Source organism: Eptatretus burgeri, chromosome 17, assembly GCF_056783735.1.
Source record: "Eptatretus burgeri isolate ZD-2024b chromosome 17, Ebu_testis_v1, whole genome shotgun sequence".
NCBI classification, from domain to species: Eukaryota; Metazoa; Chordata; class Myxini; order Myxiniformes; family Myxinidae; genus Eptatretus; species Eptatretus burgeri.
Window position 1 is genome coordinate 6,306,976 of NC_140977.1, and position 25,211 is coordinate 6,332,186.

Below are 25,211 nucleotides of genomic sequence, written 5' to 3' on the forward strand. Positions count from 1 at the left end.
CCGGCCCGAGAACGCGTTCTTCCGTGAAATGAAGCCATTGAAGCTTTCCTGCACTCCAAGTGGAACCTTCTTCTCTCCCTTGAGAATCCTCCGAGCAAGTCGAGCCATTCTTATGAAAGCCGTTACATACATACAATCATACGTGTTGTATTTGATCAGCCTCATGATGATATACAGAATATCCAAAAAAACTCGAATTAAAAAATGAAAACCAAACTCGCACTTCAGTTTCTTTTTTGGAATTACAAATCGATCTCAATAATAATAATAATAAACATAACACAAAATTATTTGTTAAATGTGATGCTTTTCCATTCAACATTGTAAGAATACCTTTCTGAGACAGCAGCAATATTCCTAATAAGATATTCTATGGTACAGTTGCAGATTTTAAAAATCATTCGGACTGTGAGAGCAAACACACACAGTACCTAACTTATCAATAGATTAAAATAACTAGTGAGACGTTTACTAACACAGCACTGAACTTATCAACACATTAAAACAACTAGTTCGATGTTTACTAACACAGCACTGAACTTATCAAGAGATTAAAACAACTAGTGAGACGTTTACTAACACAGCACTAAACTTATCAAGAGATTAAAATAACTAGTGAGACGTTTACTAACACAGCACTGAACTTATCAATAGATTAAAACAAGAAGTTAGACGTTTACTAACACAGCACTAAACTCATCAATAGATTAAGACAACAAGTTACACGTTTACCAACACAGCACTGAACTTATTAAAAGATTAAAACAACTCGTTAGACGTTTACTAACACAGCACTGAACTTATGTCATACACTTATGATTGTCAGGTCAGGCCAGATTAGATCTGTGACTTGCCACAGGAATCATGTAAACCTGCACTAACCTGTTCCATGGTCGGGTTTTCGGCGACTAAACCGTCTCCCCCACCAGGTTTTCTGGTGAGGAGGGTGATTGGATATGGACACCCAGCAGGATTAAAAACAAAACCTGTCAAAGGGCGGAGGAGCTCCTTGTGAGCTAACGGCCATCCATATCTAGTGCCCAACTGTGTCTGCGGACGTCCTCCTGCAGTTGGGTTACTTCTTTTTAGGAGGTTGGTGGCAGAATTTGCACTCCGGCCACCGTAAAACCCTTCAATGCGCAAAACACAAAAACACAAAGAAATCTGAAAACCCACTCTGTGGGAGTATCTCCTGTGCAGCTTCCCTTCGCAGGGCAGCTCACCAGATGACGGGATTGGGGCAAAGCCTTCGGGACCCCCAATCTTTGATGATAAGAGGGAAACCACAGGGTAACATTCCGGGGTCAGATTGCGGGAGTGTGTGTCCGAGTGGTGCTGAGGCGTTGTCCACCAGACGGCGGTCTCCTTGGGTTAACCTGAGGCGGTCCCTTCGGGTGGGTGCCTGGAATGTCCTATCCCTAAGAGAGGATGATTACCTGTCTCTGTTATCATCTGAGCTTAAGCGATTGGACATCGGGATTGCAGCACTCTCTGACGTTTGGATACCGGATTGTGGTGAGATCTTGGGGGGTGGTTACAACTACTATTGGTCTGGTCGCTCTGATGGTTACCATGCCCAAGGAGTTGCTGTAGCTGTATCCAATGAGATGACTCCAATGACAATTGAGGTCACACCGGTCAACGAGCGAATTATGAGACTAAGGATTCGTCAATCCTTAGGTGTCATTTCCCTGATCTCTGTTTATGCTCCGACTGAGGCGAGTGATCTCACTGTGAAGGACGCATTATATGCCATGCTTGAGTCTGTGGTTGATCAGTGCCTCAGACGAGATACACTTCTTGTCTTAGGGGATTTCAATGCATCGACTGGAACTGAAAGGGATGGTTATGAGACGTGTGTTGGTCCCCATGGGTCTGGAACTGTGAACCAGAATAGCACTAAGTTCCTTGACTTTGCAAGAAGTCATGGACTTAGGGTGGCTGGTTCATGGTTTCAGCACCCAAAAGCTAATCGCTGGACTTGGTATTCCAACGCTGGCGGTGTGGCAAAGGAGGTTGACCATGTCCTCGTTGATGGTCGCTGGAGGATGAGCCTGAACTGCAGGGTCTACCGGAGTGCTCAGTTCCTCAATACTGACCACCGGCTTGTTGTAACAACTCTGAAGTTGCACCTTAAATCCAGGAGAATGGTACCATCTCAGCCTAGGCTGGATGTTGGAAAGCTCAAGGATGAGAGGGTAGCTGAAGAGTTTGCGAACAAGGGTCTGGGTCTGGGTGCTTTGCGAGGTCCGGAAGAGTTGTGGAGTGCCTTCAAAACCACCATCCTTGATGTTGCTGGTGGATGTCTTGGAACTCACCGTAGGGCAAAGAAGAATTTTGTCTCTCAAGGGACACTGGATACCATTGACCAGAGTCACAGGGCCAGGCTGAATAGCAGAGCTGAGCTGTTTAAGGAGCTGAGGCGTACAACTGTATGTGCGCAAAGGGTGGACAAGGAGGCCTATGTTGGAGGAATCTGTGAGGGGATAGAGCATCACCTGTGATCAAGTGATTCTCATCCTGCCTACAGGGGAATTTGCGCATTGCGTTCATCCAAACCAATCCCTCGGTGTACTGCAGTGAGAGCAGAGGTTGGTAGACTGTTGACAGAGGAGTCTGAAGTGAAGGCCCGCTGGGCCAGTTACTTTGAGCGCTTGTACCAGGCTGATCCACCAGCTGTTGAGTTGGACATCAGGGGTGTTACAATCCTTGTTGCTGACCCTCCAATCAACTTTGGTCCACCTTTGCTTGTGGAAACACAGCCTGCGGTGAACCGGTTAAAATGCGGTAAAGCTCCAGGTATCTGTGGCATCCTTGCTGAACTTCACAAGGCTGGTGGAAATGCTGCACTCATGTCATTGCATGCAGTTCTGTGCTCTGCCTGGAACACAGGCATCATCCCAACTGACTGGAAGAGGGGTCTTGTTGTCCCTCTCTGAAAGGGAAGGGTGATCGCCAAGACTGCAACAACTACCGAGGGGTGACGCTGCTCTCAGTGCCGGGCAAGGTCTTTGCTTGGATAATTCTTGATGGGGTTTGCCACCATCTGCTTGAGCACCAGCGTCGAGAGCAGTCAGGCTTTACACCAAAGAGGTCAATGATTGACCATATCGTTGCTCTTCGGGTCCTCACCGAACGCAAATGAGAGTTTTGTCAGGGGCTGCTTGCAGCCTATGTTGATATCTGTAAAGCATTTATTCTGTGAATCGGGATGCCCTCTGGAGGATTCTTGGTCTCCGTGGGGTTCCACCAAAACTGATCGATCTGATGTCTAAACTCTACTCTGGTACTGAGAGTGCTGTGAGGTGTGGTGGTACCATCTCTGACTTATTTCCAGTTGTTACTGGAGTTCGTCAGGGGTGTGTACTGGCCCTCACACTTTTCAGCACTTGTATGGACTGGATTTTAGGGAGGATGTCGGAGAGATCAAGCTCCGGTGCATCGTTTGGGAATGTCAAGATCTCTGACCTTGATTTCGCAGATGATGTAGTCATCTTTGCGGAGACTTTAGATATCCTTTTGGGGGCCCTCGAGGTGCTGAATGAGGAGTCGGAACCATTGGGATTACGGGTTTCGTGGGTCAAAACTAAGATCCAGGCTTTTAATGACATATTGGATGCTGCTGTCATGTCTGTCTGTTTGTGGTGAGGATGTTGAGGTCGTGAAGAGATTCACTTCCATTGGCAGTGATATTCATGTCTCTGCGAGCTGTGAGTCAGAGGTCAATAGACATATTGGTTGGGCCTGGGGAGTCATGGATTCCCTGGATAATGGGGTGTGGAACTGCCGGTACCTGTGCGGGAGGACAAAAGTCTGAGTCTTCAGGTCCTTAATGCTTCCAGTCTTGCTCTATGGATGTGACACTTGGACGCTGACCAAGGATCTGAGACGGAGACTTAATTCCTTTGGTACCAGGTCTCTTCGGAGAATCCTTGGCTATCACTGGTCGGACTTTGTGTCCAACGAGCGGTTGCTGAGAGAGACTCAAATGAGATTTGTTACCTGAATAGTCCGTGAGCGTCAGCTGCGGCTGTATGGACATGTGGTTCGTTTTCCTGACGCTGATCTTGCTCACGAGATTCTCTCAGCGAGGGAGTCTCGTGAGTGGAGGAGGCCAATGGGCCGACCACGTGAGTAGAGGAATAATGGGGCTTCTGAGGCATCCATGCAAATGAATGGGGAAAACGGGGTAAACTCTATGATTTGAACCCTGAAAACCCCTAAACAGGACACTGATTCCTCCCCCCCCATAGAAATGTATAGTCTAACCTTTTTGTCTCAAGGCTCATTCAGTTAAAACAGGAGAAAGATTTTCTCCCATACAAGCTCATGTTAAGGCCTAAGTCACATTTGCCACGGCAGTCTCCAAAATCTACGGCCACTAGCAATTATACGGCGGCCACAGTATTTCCACGGTCACACAATGTAGCAGTCACATACGTTTTTATTTCTCGGGTAGCCGCATGGCGTATTTATAAATTGTGGAGACCGAAAACGTGGGGGTGCCGTACGGTCTTTGATTTGATGTTGCAAGGTGACCTGAGTGGCGTTCCTGCGGCGACCATAGAATTTTCAAGGCAGATGCAAGATGCCCGCAAGGCGACCACAGGGGGGGCCCTAAGGCGAACGTGCGGCCAGAAGGAACGGTAACGAGTGGGTTTTTTTTTTTTTTTTACCAGTTCTTTTGTTTCAGCTTGTCGAATTGCTGCGGCGAACGTAGAAATGAAAAAAAGTTATAACTCCGCGCTATAATTCCACGGCGACCCTACGGCCTGTAAAATATAGCCATACGGCATAGGGCCACCCTGAGGCCACCTCAGAAACTCTGCGGCCGCCGCACGTTTGTCAATTCAGAGGGCGTACGGCCGCCGTATCCTCGCCGTAGAGCAAATGTGACTTGGGCCTAAGCTGTCTCAAGACCTAAACCCCCGCCCCATAAAAATGTATTGGGAAACCTTTCTGACTCGAGGTCAATCAGGACAAAACAGGAGAATGATTTTTTTCCCATACAAGCTCATGTTAAATTGTCTCAGGGTCCAAAAACCCAACCCCCCCCACCCCCTCTGACTCTCAGTCCATGGGGTCAAAAGAAGAGATCGATCTCTGCCCCATTACTTACTACTGATATAAAGAGAGACATCACCATTTTTTGATCACCATCGAGTGAGTATATTTATTTTATTTCTTCAAGCACCAAACCTTTAGTTTCGTAAAATGGGGAAATAAAATGTTTTCAGAATACTCGTGCTGTGAAAATGAGTCATACTGCCTCATGTAATTTCCCGTGTGGACACACGCCCTTGAAATTCCATTGTTTAGTAATTGCCCATTACGTCATGACTCACGGTTAATATAAACCAAGCTATCTGCAGAGTGCGTTGCATTCAGAGAATGGATTACACAGATTCTTACGACAACTTTACGGATCATTCGTTTTCCCAAGATGAGAGGTGAGATTTCACAATCCAATTTATTATTTAGTTGTGCGGGCCCGTAGGTGAGTGCCCATAGGTGTGTGCCCGTAGGTGCATGCCAGTATGTGCAGCTTCGTTCCTTCGCTCTTGTAAATGACGACTGGATTGGGGCATTGTTTCAATTAGATCGGACCAACCGTATCATAAATGGCCATAACTTGGGAAACACCTGGGAAACATACTCAGATCCCCAGCGTCAATTGTGACGTCATATCAAACGAAGAAGAAGAAGAATTGTGACGCCCCCTCTCTCTCCCCCTCTCTTGAATTGGCCGTAACTTGGGAACCGCTTAATATCAAACCTTGAAAAGGCACATCTGTGGGTCCCCAGAAATATTCCTGGCAAGTTTCAATCAGATCGGGCCGTCAATCGTGCAAAAAAAAAAAAATATATATATATATATATATATATATATATATATATATATATATATATATATATATATATACACACATGAATTGTGACGTCATTCGTGACGTCATAGCACCGTCTTTTGTCATTGATTGACAGATAAATGGCTGTAACTTGGGAACCGCTTATCCACACACACACACACACACACACACACACACACACACACACACACACACACACACACACACACACACACACACACACACACACACACACACACACACACACACACACACACACACACACACACACACACACACACACACCTGGAATTATAGATAGATTGTTTAAAGCAGAATTAAATCATTGTACAACCAATAATAATTGTATGTGTTTTTCTCATAGGTTATCTCCAATAAGGGTTTCGTTAATCACGTCTGTAGAGAAGGAATTATCTGAATTACACGATGAATGGATACAGATGTACGATTTTATTCAAGAGATTCAGATTTTCAGGGGAGAAATGAGAGATATCATTACCGACTGCGAGGCATTGCTGTCATCTCTTATAATCTTGAAAGACTCGACGTCAAGGTGAGGAAAACGCACATGCATGTGTGTGTTTTGTGTGAGTCTATGTCTATCTGCTTGTCTCTGTCTATCTATTTATCCATCTGCCTCTATCTGTCTATATGTCTCTCTCCCTCTCTCTGCTTGTCTCTATTTGCTTCTCTATCTCTCTTGAGTTTTGACACATTATATTTTATTTTTATTTTTCAGTTTAAACCTCTGCCTGGGTGAATCAAGCACACAAGTTAATTGTCTGCAGGAATCTGACATGAAACTCAAGACATCTGCTTGGATGACAAGACAAGGCGCAGACTGCTTGGAAATATCTATTTTTACAACTGAATGTTTAATATTTTTAATCTGGATGAATTATACTTGTTTTCCTTACAATTATCTGATTCTTAATTTTAAGAAGACAATCAAGGAGATTTAAAGAAGGGTGGAAGGGGGTAGGTGCGCTCCCCCAATGACCCATCATCCCCACCCCCCTCCCCGTGTGTGTGTGAGGAATGGTGAGGGGTGGGGGGGTGGTGGGTCAAAGGTGGGGGGCGCACAGGGGGGATGAGGGGGATGGGGCTTGTGTGGGTGGGGCTTCTGTGGGCGGGGTTTGTGTGGGTGGGGCTTGTGTGGGCGGGGTTTATGTGGAAGGGGTTTATGTGGGCGGGGTTTATGTGGATGAGGCTTCTGTGGATAGATAGATGGGTGGATGGGTGGATGTGTGGGTGGAGCTTGTGTGGATGGGTGGAGCTTGTGTGGATAGGTGGAGAATTTTTTTAAATTAAATAAACATGTTGTGTGTGGAGAACTAATTAACTAATTAACTAATCACTAATTATGTGAATATGATGAATGTGGGTGGAGCTTGTGTGGGGTGGGGTTTGTGTGTGGGGTTTGTGTGGGTGGAGCTTGTGTGGGGTGGGGTTTATGTGGGTGGGGTTTGTGTGGGTGGAGCTTGTGAGGGCGGAGTCAAAAAGGGGCGGAGTCAAAAAATTCTATTTATCTTTGTCTTTTTTAATTCCTGTGAATAAAATGAACCTAAAATATCTTCCCCTTCTAAATCATATACTTTATAAGTCCAAGGAACTGTATCTATTGCATCAACAATTTAAAAAAGTTCATTTTTTCGTCACTTTGTATAACCTTTTTCAAAATGAGATTTCCACCTATATATTCTTACGATATCACCAACTTTGAACTTAGGTTTTCTGACATTAATCTCTTTTTCATATTCTAATTTTGTAAATGTTTCTGATGGTTTCATATGTGTTGACATGTGAATCGTGTCATTATACTTATCTACAATATCCTGAATAAAAGATGACCATTGTTGAGAACAGAGTTGTGTGAATTTTTATATAGTCTCTCATTTAAAGTGCGATTAAAGTGCTCAATAACAACCGCTTTTCCTTCATTAAAGGCACTGTATAATGTAATGCTGTTATTTTTTAGAAAATTCATAAATGTCTTGTTACAAAACTCTCTACCCTCATCAGTCTATAATTTTTTAGGTTTTCTCTTACTTTTATTAAATATCTGTTGAAAGGCTAACATAAGAGTATTACCTGTTTTGTTTTTTTTAAAGGGACAACCCATGCATATCTACTCCTCAAATCGATAACGGTTAAAGCATACTTGTACCCCTTATCATTATTGAGTTCAATCAAATCAGCGGACCAGATATAATCAACTTCCTTGGAAGAAACCTTCCTTCGATGAAACTTTGTGAATATTGGTTTATGTAATTCATCAGCTAATTGTTCTTCAGTCTTAATGACATCATTAGAGCCTATAAGTTTTTTGAATTTCCAAGCTGAAGTTTCAATTTAATACTGATCATCTTCTTCACGATGAACCTATTAACTTTTTCTCTCAAGGTTGAATTTTGTATCAGAGACAAATGATACAACATTTCTCTCTCAGCTTCATGCTTTTCTTCCAAAGTTGTGGTATTCCCATAATCAATATCGTGCCTCATGCACACTTCATCAACCCTATTGATGGGTTTACTCCATGGTTTAGGATTGTCTGCCTCATCTAATCTTTTCTCCAAGTTTGTGCCTGGACCACAGAAAGAATACCCTGGTAGATGTAATTCCCCTGGTATTCCAGTAGTTGTAAATTTACTTCCTGACAAAAACTTTTGTATATCTCCTCCAGGTTTGTGTTTGGAGATAAATTGACTCTTTTTGAACCACACAACGAACATACACCTTTTTGTATAACCCTATTATTTTTACTTTTAAAATATGAGATACTTTTAGTGTTAGTTTTCTTTTTACATTTGAGACAATAACTCATTTATTTATGAGAAAAATTCCGACAGAGTGCAAAAACCTTTTTAGTTTCCAACATGCACATTTGAATCTTAATTTTTAAAACATAAAGGATCCTCAGAAATGTCTTCACTCTCTCCTCCATTTATTAAAGGAAAAAAAAAATGAAAAACTATAATCAAAGTCAATCACACCAACATCATCAATAATATAATCTTTGTCTCCACTTTCTTGTTTAATATCTCCTCCCTGAAAATGATGTTAATAGTCTTGTCGAAAATATTTCGAATAGACATCAATTCTTTGTTTTCCTCCTCGGTGCGCTGAGATTCATTTATTTTCTGTAATACCCCAAACTTTTTTTAATCTCACTGGTTTTCATATTTTCATATTTATTTATTCTCCATTTCCTCCCCCCTCCTTCTCTCTCTTCTCCCTTTCCTCCTTCTCTCTCTTCTCCCTCTCCTCCTTCTCTCTCTCTCTCTCTTTCCTCCTTCTCTCCTCTCTCTTCTCCCTCTCCTCTCTCTTCTCCCTCTCCTCTCTCTCTCTCTCTCTCTTCTCCTTTTCCTCCTCTTCTGTCTCAGTTTCTTCAACTCCTTCCTCGTCCCTTACTATCCTTGAATCACTTACACCCCATAGAATATCATACATATATTCATCAGGATTTCTTGTTATTCCTGTATCCAAAATATTTTTTTTACAACAGGAAACCAATAAAATTTCTTCTGAATTTCTAAAAGAGCATTACATTTTCTTAACTTTATAATTTTTTCATTATTTAACATTTTAATTAAATCCAAAGTTGTCAGTTTATCAGCATCAGTAAAAAGCCAATATTTTATTGAAAATACCTCATTCTTATGTTGTAGAACATATTTATTAAAATATCGAATACCGTTTTCTTGAAGGTATGCTTGGACACAGAAATGATAATTTTATTGAAGCCTTCTTGCTGTCATTTTTGTATTAGAAATATATGACAGAATAATATTACGACACGAAACACCTCCCCATCTTCCCATACTTAAATCATTTTGTATTTCCTTACTTATTATATATAATCCTGTTTTTTCTGTTTTCATGATATAAACTCGGGCAAAACCATCATTAAATTTACCTTATTAAATTCTTATATTTGTTGTTTACTGATCGTGCTTCCACAAAACTCATTCTCAGCGCCAAGTGGATAATATTGTTCCTTACGAGACTGATTTAATTGTTCCAGGTCTTATTGGTCAATTTTAAATGACCAATTATACCCTAAATCATTCATATCATACCCCATTGTTCTATTCTCATACAAACGATACGCCCTTCTTAATAAAAATTTATTTTAATTGGAACTGTGAATTCTGTATGACCTGGAGATAAAATCAACACTTCTGTATCTGTGGAATACACGGCCGTTTTATTTAAGGATATATATATATATATATATATTGTGATAAATCACTTAATCTCACCAAGTCATTCGCGTCAGTCGGGCTTGGATAATTTATTAATTTAAAAGCATTTTTCATATTACTATTTTTTGTAATACTATATTTCTGTCATTCAGCCTGTGCCTTTGTCATATTTTGATAAATCAATATCCAGTTCTTGGGATACACCAAAGATAGAACCATCTTCACCAACATTAGTCATTTATATAAGATTAAAAATAATGTCATAAAAAATGTATTTTTGTTGAGTTGAAATAACACATATAGACATAATTGACCACAACACTTGTAATTTAATTCTCGGACTTGAAATGTTTGATAAACACCATTCTGTAAGAATTTGATGACTTCAACAGGTGGTGGAAGACCAAAACTATCAAAATAATATTTGTCTTGACTATTAAAAATACAAACCCAATGAGAACCGTTCCCATTATTATCTTCTAAGTTCATAATAATATTCTTTGTATGTTTAGGCACGTTTGTTAATTCATCTCTCATACAAATAACCACATTATGAATTTTTAATTTCTTACAATATTTAACAAGTTGTAAATTTGATGTTGTATTCTTTCCAAATTCTTTAAACCACTCATCAATGCCCATTTATTTATTAGAAAGATATAATCCATTACCCCTTTTAGTTACTTTTACACCCACTTGTGAGATAGAAGAAAGCATATCATCAATTAATAATCTCGTTTTATGAGGCAGACTTTTAAGTTTTACAGGCAAAATCTACAATTACACCAATTCCACTAATTTGTTTCTCCAACTCTTTGTTATGTCTTTCCAATCCTTTTTGAGCCCGGAGTTGAGCCTTCCTTTCGTTGGAAGCTTTCACCGCTGTTGAAATACCACCCGTCAATGCTCTCGTCACACTTAAACCAGCAAATAAAAGAATAAGAAATGGGAGAATTCCTCCACTCGTCTCTCTTATTGAATATTTTTTCAACATTGGTTTTGTCATTTTAATTTTAAGTGAGCCAGTATCGTTCAAGATTTTCACCTGTTCTCTTGTGAGCAAAACATCAATTCTTACTGCTCCTTTTCTCTGAATTGTATTTACGTTAATTGTGGAAGGCTTTTGATTTTGAACACAAGATGATAGTTTATGAAGATTTATTTGATTAACATCTACCCCAGTTGGTACTTTACCACTCATTTATTTAACAAAAAATTGTGAGACTAATCATAACACCATTATCTGTATTAATCTGTTTCTTCCAAAAACAAACAATATGTATCAACTTCTTCACTCTCTCCTCTTTCAATGTACAGGGAAGTATCCACTCGATTAGACTTTATATTTTCCTTTTGAGCGCTCAGGTCAAACGCATAGATTGTATACAAACTTTTAAATGCTGTCATATCCAAAATAGGTAATTTCATTACCTTTTTATATTAAAGGTAATTTAATTTTTATATTAAAAGGTAATTTTAGAATGATCCTTAACTACTATTGAACGAAATGTCATTTCACCTGATATATTAACATCCTTTATTTCATCAGGATTTATATCTTTAGGGTTGTTGAAAAAAAATACAAATTTCTCCTTGCATATTACAGATGGTCTTATCTTTTCTTTCTGAAGCTTCATCCATAAGGTTTTTATTTTTTGATACTTTTTCTTGTTTCATTGCTTTTTCTAGTTTTGAATATATTACCAGAAGGAGAGGAGAACCTTTTGTTAGAGATACTTTAATTGATGTTCTTCCAGATATACTAAAAGCCCTTCCACTGAAGGAAATTGAAGAACTCATATTATTCACCATATTTGTTTTTATCCAATAGTTGTTATATTTATCTTTGTTCAATTTTACATCCTTGACATATTTCTCAGTCTCTTTAACAAATGAAGAGATTGATTGAAACTTGTCTTTTGTGTCTTGAAACATTGTATTTATTAAGTGAAAAAAGTTGGAGGATAAAATGGTTTTAAGCACAGATTCACCTATAAATTAAATGAAATTTTCATCAAGAACATTTTATTTTAAGCAAAGTTTTATTATATAAATATGGTGAATACAACGTACATCGAGTGGATGTTTGTAATCACGAATATAAGTATTATAAAAAACACCTTCAAACCAACAAACACACATTCAATCTTTTCAAACAAATATCTCCACTTGACCAAGAAAGAAAACATTGTGATAGATGTGATAATGATATTCTTAATTTTTTTTGTAATAAACACCTTCAATCACGCAAACACAAGAACAATGAAAAAAGGGAAGCAAAATTCTCCATTGAAAACACCGATGGGGCATTTAAAGGGCATATACAAATAAGATTGTTTCGTTTTCAAGACCCTAAACAATCTTCAATCATGGAAGCTGTTGATATGTTTAAACAAAGTATTGAAACTATAATTAAAAACACATTAAGTGAAATGAAAACTTTTAAGTTTTATCTGGGAGTAAAATTGAAAAAGGCAAGACAAGACGATGAAACGACTCCCTATATGAGGACAAACCCTCACTTTATCTCATTATTTCAAGATTTTGTAAGATGTGATGTTTCGATGATTTCCAGAGACAAGAACAAGATGTTGATAACACTGTAGTAGGTAGTGGATTTACTATTGTAAAAATAATCTTTTTAGATATACACATCTTAAAATCAGATCCTCTTCAAGCTTCTTCTTATATTGATTTCCCAAAAGAGATAAAACCTAAGAAAGCGGTTGTTAATATTCAAAACAAAGATAATAAATGTTTTCTATGGTCTGTTCTTGCTCACTTACATCCTCCACAATGGAATCCTGAAAGGGTTGAACATTATAAGAAATACGAGAACACATTAAATGTTAAAGATTTAAAGTTTCCAATGTCATTGAGAGATATTCCTAAATTTGAGAAAATGAATAATCTATATGGATTAACGGATACAAACAAAGTTCAGATATTAAAAATGTCAAACTACTATAAAAATGATGAAACACACATTGACCTTCTCTACTTTACCTCAAAGGAAAAATCACATTATGCTTTCATCAAAAATTTATCAAGATTAACCAAATCACAACTGTATCAGAGAAAATGTAAAACATATCCTTGTAAGAGATGTCTCAACTCCTTTCACACAAAAGAACGATTAAATCAACATTCAAAATATTTTAGTAATCATAAATCAACCGTAATCAATTTACCAAAAGCAGGTTCAAATATATCATTCAAAGATTTTAACAAATCTATAAAACATCCGTTTGTGATATACTGTATGCTGATTTTGAAAGTATCCTTGAAAAGATAGATACTGTTTCTCCAAATCCAAATTAATCATACACAAATAAATATCAAAAACATACTCCTTATGGTTTCTGTTATTATATCAAATCAGCTGTTGGTGATGAATACAACAAGTTAGAACTTTATAGAGGAGAAGATGCCTCAGAGGAGTTTGTAAGACGATTGGAAAAAGACTATAAGACAAAGAGAAATAATGGTTAAAACCTATAAACCAATGTCATTAACAAAGGGAGAGAAAAAGGAATTTAGAAAGAACAGTATCTGTCATATTTGTGAGGAGAAAATTGAGGGAGAGGCGAAGGTTAGGGATCACTGTCATCTTACTGGTAAATATAGAGGTCCAGCTCATTCCCATTGTAATCTTAATTACAAGCCTCCAAATTTTATTCCTGTCTTTCTTCACAACAACGCTCACTATGACACACATCTATTTATAAATGAACTTTCAAAGACATCTGGAGATATTTCTGCCATTCCTAACACAGATCTAAAATACATCTCATTCATAAAAACAATTCATACATCCCCCATAACTCATATCAGATTTATTGACACATACAAGTTCATGTCAAGTCCATTATCTAACTTAGTATCAAATATTAAAAACTTCGAGTCTTAAATCATATTTCTCAAATCAAGAAGAGATTGATCTCTTATCACAAAAGGGAATATATCCGTATGACTATATGGATTAATTTGAGAAGTTTAAAGAAACACAACTTCCTTCAAGGGAAAGTTTATATGGAAAGTTAAATATAACTCATTTCCGAGAGAGATTATACACAAGCTAAAAAGGTTTGGGAGAAGTTTAATAAAAAGAATCTTGGAGAATATCATGATTTGTATCTTAAAACTGATGTATTGTTGTTGATTGATGTGTTTGAAACTTTTAGAATAGTCTGTCATAATAAAAATTCTTATGGATTAGACCCCGTTCACTATTACACAGCCCCGGGCTTGTCTTGGATTTCCATGTTAAAAATGACAAAACAAAATTTGGAATTAATCAGTGATATAGATATGCTTTTAATGATAGAGAAGGCTAAAAGAGGAGGAATATCTCTATGTTCCAAGAGATATGCTAAAGCAAATAACAAATATCTTCCTGATTATAATAAGACTGAGGACAACTCTTACCTGATGTATTATGATGCTAACAATTTGTATGGGTGGCCTATGTCTCAATCTTTACCTTATGGAAAACTTAAATGGGTTAAAGAAAAACATTATGAAAAAGTTTTACTTGACATTGTAATCTCCTCTCAAAAAGAATTGGATGAAGCTGAAGTTGGATATTATTTTGAGGTTGATTTAAAATATCCAGGAGAATTTCATAACAAACATAAAGACCTTCCTTATGCCCCTAATAAAGAAAGTCCAAGAAAAGAATGGTTAAGTGATTACCAACAGTCATTTAATATAAAAGGTAAATCTCCAGAAAAACTACTTACAACATTAAATGATAAAGAAAGTTATATTTTACATCAATGGAACTTGAGACAATATTTATCATGCTGGGTTGAGAGTGAGGAAAATTCATCGAATTTTGAAATTTAAAAAAAGTCATTGGTTAAAGAAACAAGCCGGTAGGCGGACATGGGTAGTCGCCTACCCAATAGAACCTGACGCGATGGGCCCGTTCGATGGGGGAATGACCTGAGGATTAAGCACAAGAAAATTCATGATTCTAGCTTCAAGGGTTAATGCTGCAGATTGTTTTTTCGTTAAAATACCCCCACATTTAGAGGTTTTTCGGCCGTTGCTTGGCAACTGAGGGGTCCATAGCAACGGTTCTTTCTCACACATAACAAGGCCATACCATGAACCTACCATACCAGTTTCATGTATATCTGACTCGGTCTCTGAGATATAACGAACTTCATTTTTTATTGTTTTTGACCAGGGTTCATTCAAAGTCTATCTTCTCCGACAGTTTTCATAGGATCCGGCTGGAAATTTTTGACAATATGGCTGAATGTACTGCCCACAGTCGCTCGTGGCCCGATTTTTGATTTTCGAAAAAATAGTATTTTTTTAGTAATTTTCAAAAAATTCAAAGTCCCATTGCTAGGCAACGGTGGTGTCCATAGCAACGGTTCTCATTTGCACACAACTAGGTCATGGTATGAACCTACCAACCAAGTTTCATCGAAATCGCCATTGTATTACCGGAGAACTGGACCGAACAGAGGGACAGACAGACAGACAGACATATTGATGGAATAACTGATAATAAGGGTAGAACAAATTTCAAAATTTTTTTAAAACTTTTTTTTTTTTCGACTGGATCGACTACCCAATATATTGATTTTAATACAAAAAGGAGAACAGAAGCAAGAACAGGTTTTGAGAAGGACTTTTCTAAATTAATTAATAATGCTGTATTTGGAAAGACTATGGAAAATGTTAGGAATCGACAAAACATAAGACTTTCTACATCTTGGAAATAGGCTTCAAAGTTAATTAATAGACCAAGTTTTGAATGAGCGGAGGTGTTTTCAGAGAGCTTTTGTGCTATTCATTTGAAAAAAGAGAGTATTGAAATGGATAAACCGATTTATATAGGAACATCAATTCTTGACTTGTCAAAGTCGTTAATGTATGACTATTACTATAATAATTTAAAATTAAAGTACAAGGATAATGTGTCTGTTATATATGGATACAGATAGTATTATATTCAAAATTAAGACAAGTGATGTATATGAGGATATGATCGATAATATTGATATGTATGATACAAGTAATTATAAGTCTGATAGTATGTTGTTTTCATTAAAGAATAAAAAGGTTATTGGTAAGTTTAAGGATGAGTTGGGTGGAAAGGTCATGAGTGAATTTGTGGGTTTGAGATCAAAGTCTTATGCTTTTACGTATATTGATAATAATAACATTAAAAATGTTATAAGAAGCTAAAGGGAATAAAGAAAAATATAATCAAGGAAAGGAAATATAATCAATGAACTTTAAACATTATTACAACTGTTTAACCTTAACGAAGGAAGAGTACAAAAAATGAATACAATAAGAAGTTATAAACATCAATTATATACAGAGATAAATAAGAAAGCATTAGGAGCTTTTGATGATAAAAGTTATATTTTAGAGAATGGAATCAAGAGTATCCCTTATGGTTATAAGTATAAGTGTTAAGGGGCGTCTTTTTACTGATTTATTAATGATAGAACCAAGCAATAACCAAACCAAAGAGTGGAGATGTAATCAGCCTTGGTATTTAAATGGGAAACATAACGAATGTGAGAAATATCAAATAAGTCTTATTGAAAAAATAACCGGGGTAAAAGTAAATAAAACAAATAAGCGGATAAATTTGATTACAAATAAGTTGGAGGATGTAAAGGAAAAAATAAATATCCTTGAATGGACTGAAAACTTTGATGGTTATCCATTGAACAATGGAAAAACAATTTACTACAATCTCAAAATGATATGTGGAGCAGGAGGTGGTCAAACAAGAGCATTGAGAGAAGTTTATCATTTTATTTCTGCTCAACAAAGACATATAAACCAAGAACTAAGTTCTAAAATATTATTTGCGAATATACTCAATGGTGATGAATGTAATCGGAAAATTAATTTATTACCTCGAATCGAACATGGACAAATATTTATTGGATCACTCTTTGAATGGAGTGAAAATATAAAAGGAAATCAGTAAGTAATGGGGCAGAGATCAATCTCTTCTTTTGACCCCATGGACTGAGAGTCAGAGGGGGCGGGGGTGGGGTGGGGGGGGTTGGGTTTTTTGGACCCTGAGACAATTTAACATGAGCTTGTTCATTCTCCTGTTTCTCATTCTCCATTCCTTCATCATTCTCCTGTTTTGTCCTGATTGACCTCGAGTCAGAAAGGTTTCCCAATACATTTTTATGGGGGGGGGGGGGGGTTTGAGGTCTTGAGACAGCTTAACATGAGCTTGTATGGGAGAAAATCTTTCTCCTGTTTTAACCAAATTAGCCTTGAGACAGAAAGGTTAGCCTATACATTTCTATGGGGGGGGGGGGGAATCAGTCTCCTGTTTAGGGGTTTTCGGGGTTCAAGTCATAGAGTTTTCCCCATTCATTTGCATGGATGCCTCAAAAGCCCCATTATTCCTCTACTCACGTGCCTCGTGGTTGCAGCAGGTTGATCGGCATCTCAAGGAGAATGGGATGGGCCAGGCATCTGCCTGGGGGATGGCCAGACGGAGGCCCCTGGAGTACGGGCGGAAAGTGGACGCAGCGACGCGCTGCTCTGGCGCATGCTCCCATACCTGACCTGACTGAACTTATCAATCCATTAAAACAACTAGCTCGATGTTTACTAACACAGCACTGAACTTATCAATAGATTAAAACAACTAGTTACACGTTTACTAACACAGCACTGAACTTATCAATAGATTAAAACAACTAGTTACACGTTTACCAACACAGCACTGAACTTATCAATAGATTAATGCAACTCGTTAGACATTTACTAACACAGCACTGAACTTATCAATAGATTAAAACAACTAGTTAGACGTTTACTAACACAGCACTGAATTTATCAATAGATTAAAACAACTCGTTGGACGTTTACTAATACAGGAAGCAGCCTGTTAGCTTCACGGTTCGGGTGGTTGCTTGGGATCCTAGGGTCCTGAGTTCGAGCCTTGTTGGCCACTGAATCAACACCAGGGGGTTGACTCAGCCTGTCATCCTTCCGAGGTCAGCAAAATGAGCACCAGTATCTTGCAAAAATAGGGGCACTGCCAGCATCACTGCCGCCAATCAGGGGCCATAAGCGGCATAGCCGCGCCCCTAACGAATGATGCAACCAGAAGCCAAAGAGGCAGCACAAAATGGGAACACAGGAAGCTCCAGCGAGCAGATTAAAACAAGTGATCTTTAAGATCATAAAACGAAACCAAATATAATTAATGAAATACAATACGAATAGTAAAAATATTATAATCGAGAAATTTATATAAATATATAATGATAAAATCTCTATGGAAACCATTAAACCCTCCTTCGGTGGTTGCTATGAGACAAGAAAGCCGGTAAAAAAACCGTTTATAAATAACCGTTTGAATATTTGAACAACAGTTTGATCCAGAGGTGAGTTGGGACGGTCGTGTTTGTTGGTGGACGTGTTATATTCAAGGTAAGATGTGCATGATTTAATATAATATCATATAATAGAATGAGTGATGGGAGTTGTTAGCATGTGATAATAGTGTACATTAAATCCTTCAGCGAGTAAAGTCTGATTAGTGATGTTGCATTGATGGGTTGACTGACTGCATGGATGCAACTGATGTAGGTCATCTACTGATGTGGACCCGTGACCAAGGTTGTGGATCCGCCGTGTGGAGAGGTTGTGACCAAGGTTGTGGATCTGCTGCGTGCAGAGGTTGTGACCAAGGTTGTGGATCTGCCATGTGGAGAGGTTGTGACCAAGGTTGTGGATCCGCCGTTAGGAGAGGTTCTGTGCTGAAAGGATCGAAACCTCGAGGAAGAACGGTGTCCAGCTGATGATCCGTGGGGTCGGGAAACCATTCATTTGCTTTCGGGTTTAGGTCCTTACTTTGGGTAAGGGAACGATGGTTTAAGGTTTACATCATTTACAACAATCCTATAAATTATATTATATTTCAGGAATAGCCGATACTGCACAATTGTGCGTGTGTGTGTGTGTGTGTGTGTGTGTGTGTGTGTGTGTGTGTGTGTGTGTGTGTGTGTGTGTGTGTGTGTGTGTGTGTGTGTGTGTGTGTGTGTGTGTGTGTGTGTGTTTTACATACAAATCTCTTTCCATCCTCCCTCTGTATAAAGACCTTGCATTCTTTACCATTGTCTACTTTTATTTCATTTCACACCAATAGCACGATGCTTCTAACGCCAAGACATGAAAACATGACGCTTTTATCGACAACACTGATCGTCAAAAGTTAAAACTTCAAAATGCGCAATTGGGGAGAAGCGAGATATTGGAGGGGAAGGGAAAAGGATTCATGAGAAAAAGGGGGGAGGGGGGGGGAAGGAGTTCACATTTGTGTGGTCGTAATATGTAGACGGAACTGGAGAGATGGCTCAAGGATTCTGTGCATACTCGCCTTCGACCTGGGTTCGATTCCAAAGTCGACTGCGAACTGTCACACTGGCGCTTCACGGGCCAAGGCGATGCGTCGAAGATTAGGTGGGTGGTCCCTCAGATGGGTCGTTAAGCCGGCTGTCCAGTCTGCTAGCGTTGGTGAGTAGTGGACCAAAGATCTCACTGTAATTTTAGAAAACAGCAAGCATTGTGGGCTGGCGCCCTGGCCAGATTCCATATTCCTGTCGAGGTTGAGTGCTGCTCCGCCAGCACCCTGCGACCCACAGAAATATTCACCTCGACAGGTTCAGGGTCCATTGACGCCCCCAGTCCGGGCACGGAATAACAGCAACAGCAACCAGTTCTGAACCATCATGAAATTAACAAAATTCCATTCAAGCTGAATGGTAACTCTGATGGCCAACCTGGAGACCCCTTCAACATTGGACGTTAGTATTGCTGAGGGACACCAAAAGCTCTTGGGCATTTCGTGGATCCTGGTGGGACCCTGCACCTGCACGTTCCATTTACAATATTACTATACACTGCTGTTACTGTGTGAAAAGTTTAAAAATACAAACTAAAAAAAAAATAAAAAAAATCTATAACCTGTTACATCACCATGACAACCATCTGTCAACCATGTTATGATGCATCTCGGTCACTGCTGACACTTCAACATTGTCGTTCAAACTTGAAAATGAACATCCACATTATGTTTATAAAATGTTACTTTTGGTCGAGTGCTGCACAAAGTGTGTTTGTTGATGGTCTCCGTCTCTGTGTATGGGTGGTCGATGTGGCCTCCGTCTCTGTGTATGGAAAGTCAAAATCATCGATGTCTGTATATGGTTAGTCTGTGTGATCTATGCCTGTGTATGGTCAGTCTGTGTGATCTATGCCTGTATATGGTTAGTCTGTGTGACCTATGCCTGTGTATGGTTAGTCTGTGTAATCTATGCCTGTGTATCATCTTCTTCTTGTCCATTTTCTTGCATATGGCAACTTGGTTGACAGGTAGCTATCATTTTGTTGGGGTGCAACAATGACATTGGTACTGTGCCCCTATACCAGTACACTGGTACGCATTTCACCAACCTCATTTCACCGAATGACAGGTTGAGTTAAGCCCACCAGGTGTTAATTCAGTGGTCAATGGGGCTCGAACTCAGGACCCTAAGATCCCAAGACAGCCACCCAAACCACTAAGCCAACACCAGGCTTGAATTGTCTATGCCTCTGTAAATATGTGGTCTATATCTTTGTATATCGGTGGTTTACATGGTGTGGTCTACATCTCTGAATGGGGTCTATATATCTGTATATGAGTGGTCTACGTGGTCTATATTGCTGTATTTGAGTGGTCTTTGTGGTCTACATCTCTGTATACGAGTGCTCTATGTGGTCTATATCTCTGTATATGGGTGATCTATGTGGTGTGGTCTATATATCTGTATATGAGTGGTCTATGTGGTCTACATCTCTGTATATGAGTGGTCTATATCTCTGTATAGGGGGAGGGGGTGTCTATGAGGTGTGGTTTATCTCTCTACATATGGGTGGTCTATATCTCTATATATGAGTGGTCTATGTGGTCGTTATCTCTGTATATGGGTGGTCTATGTGGTGTGGTCTATATATCTGTATATGAGTGGTTTATATCTCTGTTCATGGGTGGTCTATATCTCTGTACATGGGTGGTCTATATCTCTGCATCTGAGTGGTTTATCTTGTGCGGTCTATGTGGTCTATATCTCTCTTTATGAGTGGTCTGTATGGTGTGGTCTATATTTCTGTTTATGAGTGGTCTATGTGGTCTATATCTCTGTACATGGGTGGTCTATATCTCTGTATAGGGGGGGGGGGTGTTTATGAGGTGTGGTCTATCTCTCTGCATATGGGTGGTCTATATCTATATATATATATATATATATATATATATATATATATATATATATATATATATATATATATATATATATATATATATATTTGAGTGGTCTATGTGGTGTGATCAATATCTGCATTCGAGTGGTTTATGTGGTGCAGTCTATATCTCTGTGTATGAATGGTCTATGTGGTGTGGTCTATATCTCTGTGTATGAATTGTCTATGTGGTGTGGTCTATGTGGTGTGGTCTACATCTCTGTATATGGGTGGTCTATGTGGTATGGTCTATGTGGTGTGTTCTACATCTCTGTATATGGGTGGTCTATGTGGTGCGGGCTATATCTCTGCATACGAGTGGTCTATATGGTCTACATCTCTGTATATGAGTGGTCTATGTGGTGTGGTCCACATCTGTGTATGAGTGGTCTATGTGGTCCACATATCTGTATAGGAATGGTCTATATCTCTTTGTATGAATGGTCTATGTGGTATGGTCTATGTGATGTGGTCTACATCTCTGTATATGGGTGGTCTATGTGGTGCGGGCTATATCTCTGCATACGAGTGGTCTATATGGTCTACATCTCTATATATGAGTGGTCTATGTGGTGTGGTCTACATCTCTGTATATGAGTGGTCTATGTGGGCAAAATCTCTGCATACGAGTGGTCTATCCGTCTATGTGGTGTGACCTACATCTCTGTATACGAATGGTCTATGTGGTCCACGTCTGTGTACGAGTGGTCTACATATGAGTGGTCTACATGGTCCACATCTCTGTATATGAGTGGTCTATGTGGTGTGGTCCATGTGGTCCACATCTCTGTTTATGAGTGGTCTATGTGGTCCACATCTCTGATTATGAGTGGTCTGGGTGGTCCACATCTCTGTATATGAGTGGTCTATGTGGTGTGGTCCACATCTGTGTATGAGTGGTCTATGTGGTCTACGTGGTCCACATATATATATATATATATATATATATATATATATATATATATATATATATATATATATATATATATATATATATATATGAGTGGTCTATGTGGTGTGGTCCACATCTGTGTACGAGTGGTCTATGTGGTCCACATATCTGTATATGAGTGGTCTATGTGATGTGTTCCACATCTCTGTGTATGAGTGGTCTATGTGGTGTGGTCCACATCTCTGTATATGAGTGGTCTATGTGGTGTGGTCCACATCTCTGTATATGAGTGGTCTATGTGGTGTGGTCCACATCTCTGTATATGAGTGGTCTATGTGGTGTGGTCCACATCTCTGTATATGAGTGGTCTATGTGGTGTGGTCCACATCTCTGTATATGAGTGGTCTATGTGGTCCACATCTGTGTATCAGTGGTCTAAGTGGTCCACATATCTGTATATGAGTGGTCTATGTGGTGTTGTCCACATCTCTGTGTACGAGTGGTCTATGGGGTCTACATTAATATTGTGTTTCACAATCACAGAGTTTGATGTTGTATATTACTTGGAACCTCCTTATCATTACTCGTCAATAAACAGCTATCTCAGTTTTCTGGTGTATTTTGTGTCATTGACAATCTCTCAAATTTTGGCATTTTTACCACGTTTGGTGAAAATAAATAAATAAATAAAATAAAACCCACTTTTCGTCGCCTCCAACTTTCCGCGTATGTTTATTTACTTCACATCGTATGTAAATTGCATGTCCATGGACTTTGTGAAATACAATTTGTTTAGAAATCCTGTACGAGTTCTCTTTCGGCGATGTATCGTAGACCACTGCCTCGATCATTCCTGAACAAAACGTGCACTACCTCATTTACTCCGCATGGGTTGTAATCAAAACGTACCTTTATTTCCTTAAAACATACCTTTATTTAATGATAGAAGATGCGTTGTTCAGTCTTCAAATGTACACCAGAGACCTGAAGCCTCAGGTCCTCGGCCTTATCAGTGGCGACCAAACTGGCAGACGTATGATCTGATTGTTTTTTTGAGTTTCAATTGTGGATGGAGTCAAGCTGTCCAACCAACGGGCAGAAAGAGAGAAACAGATGGAGAAATCTGGCAACAAGTCAGGCAGTTTGCAATTTGGCCTTTGTTAATTTAAATTGTGAGCGTAAACTTTGTACGTAAGCGCGCTGCACTAAATGGGATGGAACGTCCTGATGGAATGACTGCAACCAATTTCCTTTTCAGTCAAGGGAATCAAGGGAATGGTCTGCACAGAAAGCAAAAACGTACAACAAGAACATCCCTGAGCCACGATTAGTAGTTACAATGGTATTGATTACTTAAATGTGTAACAGGCCACAAAAACAAGTCCGACGGATTGCCGACACATGCATACCAGATACACGGGTCCGCTATCTTATCTAGGGTAGGGAAAAGGAAGCAAAGCGAAAGATCAAAATTGCAGGGAGTTAAAGAAAATATGAGATGAGAAGGAAAGGAAATCAGACCTGTTAGGATGGAAAACCTGGAGGTTTCATTTGAGCTGCAGGCAGGAAAATGGCGTGAAGGGGTTGGCTGGTATTGTCCTGTAGCCATGTCTCCCGACCAAGTGGTTCAGACCAGTGTTTCTCACACTCGCCCTTTCACTCTCAAGAACCATGCAGCTTTGAAGGATGTAGTACAGTACCTGTTTCAACAAAGGAGCTTTCCTTTCTGGGGCCTCCCCTGCCCCGAAAAAAAATGGCAACCAACACACACACACACACACACACACACACACACACACACACACACACACACACACACACTCTCTTTCCCCCGGTCGTATGACCACACCCTCTTCTCTTCTTCCTCACACACATCTACACTATAAAAGTAGCTGTCCGTGTGTCCGGGTTCTACCCATTGGTTGGCCAGTTCGTCCGATTCCACCTCCAATTTCTACACTACAGCCACCATGTTGGTAATCACTGCTGTGCGGAGTCAAAGATGTCATATTCATAACCACCATACCCTCCCTACAAGTCAGTGTAAAATGGCCAAAGTGACAGTCGAATGATTATGAGCCTATAGGCATCGTGGGCTTTGTGAATACAGGCCTCAGCGATCAAGGCAGCCTTCTGTTGTTTATACACCACCCAAATAATGATGTGCCATTCTCTCAAGCAGCACTTTTATCAAGGAGGTTACACGGATCCTTGCTATTATTTCTATTTTCTCTTAAAATTGCAAGTTGGACAGGCAACCGTGACGGGTTTCTGTGAAGTCACGGTGGTAACATGACAGGGGAGCGGAAGGCATGAAATATTCCACTGTTTTGACGTGCGAATGTCCTTTTTGCTTTTATGAGTGGGAGGAGGCGGTAGGGTAAAGAGGGGACAGAAATGGAAGGGGGAGGTTGAGGTTTTGGGGGAGGTTAGGAATTACAGTAGGGGAGGTAGGATTGAGGAGTTGTGGTGGGGGGTAGGGTTTAAAGGCTTGAAGTGGGGATGGAATTGATGCTTCAGGACTGGGATTGGGAGGTTGAGGCTTTGGAGGAGGAGGGACTTCCAGTTGGGTGGTGGGGGGGGGGGGTTGCACGTGTATTTTTTTACTCACAGTAAAAATGTTATGGGCTACAGGTGTGTGTGTGTGTGTATGTGTATGTGTATGTGTATGTGTATGTGTGTGTGTATGTGTATGTGTGTATGTGTATGTGTGTGTGTGTGTGTATGTGCATGTGTACGCGTATGCGTATGTGTATGTGCATGTGTGTGTGTGTGTGTGTGTGTGTGTGTGTGTGTGTGTGTGTGTGAGTGTGTGTGTGTGTGTGTGTGTGTGTGTGTGTGTGTGTGTGTGTGAGTGTGTGTGTGTGTGTGTGTGTGTGTAGGGGGTGATGCAATCATCCTGATGTGCTTGTATTCTCCACGTGACGTGACGTATATGTGCTTGCA

General features: G+C 39.5%; 1 protein-coding gene across 2 annotated transcripts in view; it reads right to left on the minus strand.

Moving 5' to 3' along the window:
• LOC147009175 (uncharacterized) overlaps positions 1 to 23,980 on the minus strand; it is a 73,545-nt gene extending 49,565 nt beyond the window's left edge. Inside the window, exon 1 of one of the 2 annotated variants that reach the window (XR_015052958.1) lies at positions 23,787 to 23,980. Coding sequence is in view for 1 of the 2 variants with exons in the window: in XM_085862547.1 (XP_085718673.1) it covers positions 1 to 165 (165 nt within the window). In the remaining variant the exon portion in view is untranslated. Of the gene's footprint in view, positions 189 to 23,786 lie in introns of those variants that run through there. The other variant, XM_085862547.1, reaches the window with a different exon arrangement.
• Positions 23,981 to 25,211: the final 1,231 nt, after the last annotated feature.